This window comes from Malus sylvestris, chromosome 9 (assembly GCF_916048215.2).
Source record: "Malus sylvestris chromosome 9, drMalSylv7.2, whole genome shotgun sequence".
NCBI lineage: Eukaryota > Viridiplantae > Streptophyta > Magnoliopsida > Rosales > Rosaceae > Malus > Malus sylvestris.
The window spans coordinates 16376584-16378553 of record NC_062268.1 but is presented as its reverse complement, the minus strand read 5'-3'; the positions used below and the strand labels follow the sequence as shown (position 1 = coordinate 16378553).

The window sequence follows — 1970 nt, the reverse complement described above, 5'->3', positions numbered from 1 at the left end:
TTTCTGCTATCATCAACTTGAAATATATTCCAAGGTGTTCTCTAATTAGAGTTCTGCTATTGACATATAAAACTTGCTCTTATCGATTCTGTTCGTTTCAGCTGAGTGATTTCTTTGTGAAGTCTGTGACGAAAGATCATGTAGCATGGTCTTAACTGCTGGATATCTATCTGGGACGAAGATGGGTGAAGTCAATTTGGAGTTTTGATAACCTGATCGAAACACCAAGAATAGGGTCCAGATGCAATTAGATATGATCTAAATGTGTTCAGATGTGGTTTAGATAAGTTTGGATATTGAGTTGTCTTGTTTTGTTTTGGATGTGTCTACAGACTAGAACAACATATCTAGATCAACAGATTGCAGTATTTAGATCTCATTGAAACGTAATTAGACCATCTAAACTGTACTTAGACTCCATCAAGACCAATTTAGACCAAAAATCAGCTGAATCAAAACCTCATCGTGCCTTTTCGATCCATCCACTTGTAATCCACTCTCACATGCCGAATTGAATGAAACAACCATCTGAATTCACATTTCACAATCTGCTCCCAGCAAAAACATCTCTCTGAAATCATGAAAAGCTCAAAAGGAACAAAGATTGAGAAGTATAGTTACTCACCAGTGTAGACTGAATGACAGTTCTTGGAGGGTGCCAAAGACCGTAATGGAGCCATTTCTTGTTTCGCTACGAGTCTCTGTGGTTTTCTTGCTTGTGATCGCAACACAGAAGATCGAATAGGGGGATTTTAATCTTTCTGAATGGCATCTGCAGCAGGCGAATGCTCTTTTCCGTTTACATTCCAAACAAAATGCTAACCCTTCTCTTCTTCCCTCCGATTTAGATCCCCTCTCTTCCTATTCTTGCTCTTTTCCGTTTACATTCCAAACAAACTGCAGAATTAGGTACACCTAGAAACCTGCAATCATGCAAAAGTAGAAAGGAGACCTGACAAGCTATAGAGTTTAATCTAAGTCATGCCCCATTGCACCCAAGTTCAAATACCCCTACTCGTCGTATATTGGAGTAAACAAAACATCTCATTGTCTAAAAAACAGAAGCAAACAAATCTCCACAACACACCTTCAACAATTCGGAGTGAAGCCCGAAAACATTCATCATAGACCAAGGTTTTCTTGCTTAGCTAAAGAAGTTAATACCAAAGTATTGAATTCCATTACTTTTTATAATTAATTTCGTAGACAGATGCGTAATAAACTTCACAAATGCACAGAACTAAAACTCCTGAATACAAAAGAAAAAACCAATAAAGTATTTATTCTTCTTCTTCTTTTCTCTCAAAGTACCCGTTGATCGAATCATCTCCATCCGTAGACTACTTGAGTGTAGGTGTTCTTGATCCACTTGAAGCTCTTCCTCAGAGACCCTTTCATCTTCTCCTCTGCTGTGTAAACTTTGTACCCAGCAACCCTCTTCTTCCTCTGCAACTCCGGATCACTCAAGCTCCAGCTTTTCGAGGCGGATAGGCTGCCCTTCCCTTTCTTCAGCTTCCCATCCTTCACCACCATCTGATGGCTGTTTGGCTGGGAAACACAAGAGCCTGCATAATTTGAGCTGTAACTTCTGAGATCCTGCATGCTTGTTGGAGGAGCACCTGGTTTGCCTCCATAGTAAACGTCCATCTGCATCCTCCCATCTCTCCCATCTCTGCATGACTTGGATCTGAAATCCTCCATGGGAAGAAGAAGAAGAAGAGGAGACAAAGCAGACAGAGTTCGAAGGTTTCAATGCAAGGATGACAATAAGACAATGGGGAGGGAAGAGTAGGCAAAGACTTTTCTTTTATTGGGTTTGCTTTTCTTTGTTGGTGTGTCATGTGTTTGTGTGAACGTGAGAATTAGTAAAATATTTTTTTTTTTATGTTCAAATATTTCGATATTTTAAACTGTTCAAATTTATAGAAGAAAAATTCAAACTTTTAAGCTTAATATTAAGATATACTATC

General features: G+C 38.9%; 1 protein-coding gene across 1 annotated transcript; it reads right to left on the bottom strand.

Moving 5' to 3' along the window:
• Positions 1-1157: 1157 nt before the first annotated feature.
• LOC126581915 (uncharacterized) lies at positions 1158-1801 on the bottom strand. Its single transcript, XM_050245858.1, has one exon. The coding sequence runs from the start codon at positions 1699-1701 to the stop codon at positions 1324-1326; it is 378 nt and encodes a 125-aa protein (XP_050101815.1). The 5' UTR covers positions 1702-1801; the 3' UTR covers positions 1158-1323.
• Between the last annotated feature and the right edge of the window lie 169 nt (positions 1802-1970).

What these genes read in the sequence shown, in the direction of transcription:
- LOC126581915 (XM_050245858.1), bottom strand. Translation starts at nt 1,701, where the DNA reads ATGGAGGATTTCAGATCCAAGTCATGCAGAGATGGGAGAGATGGGAGG.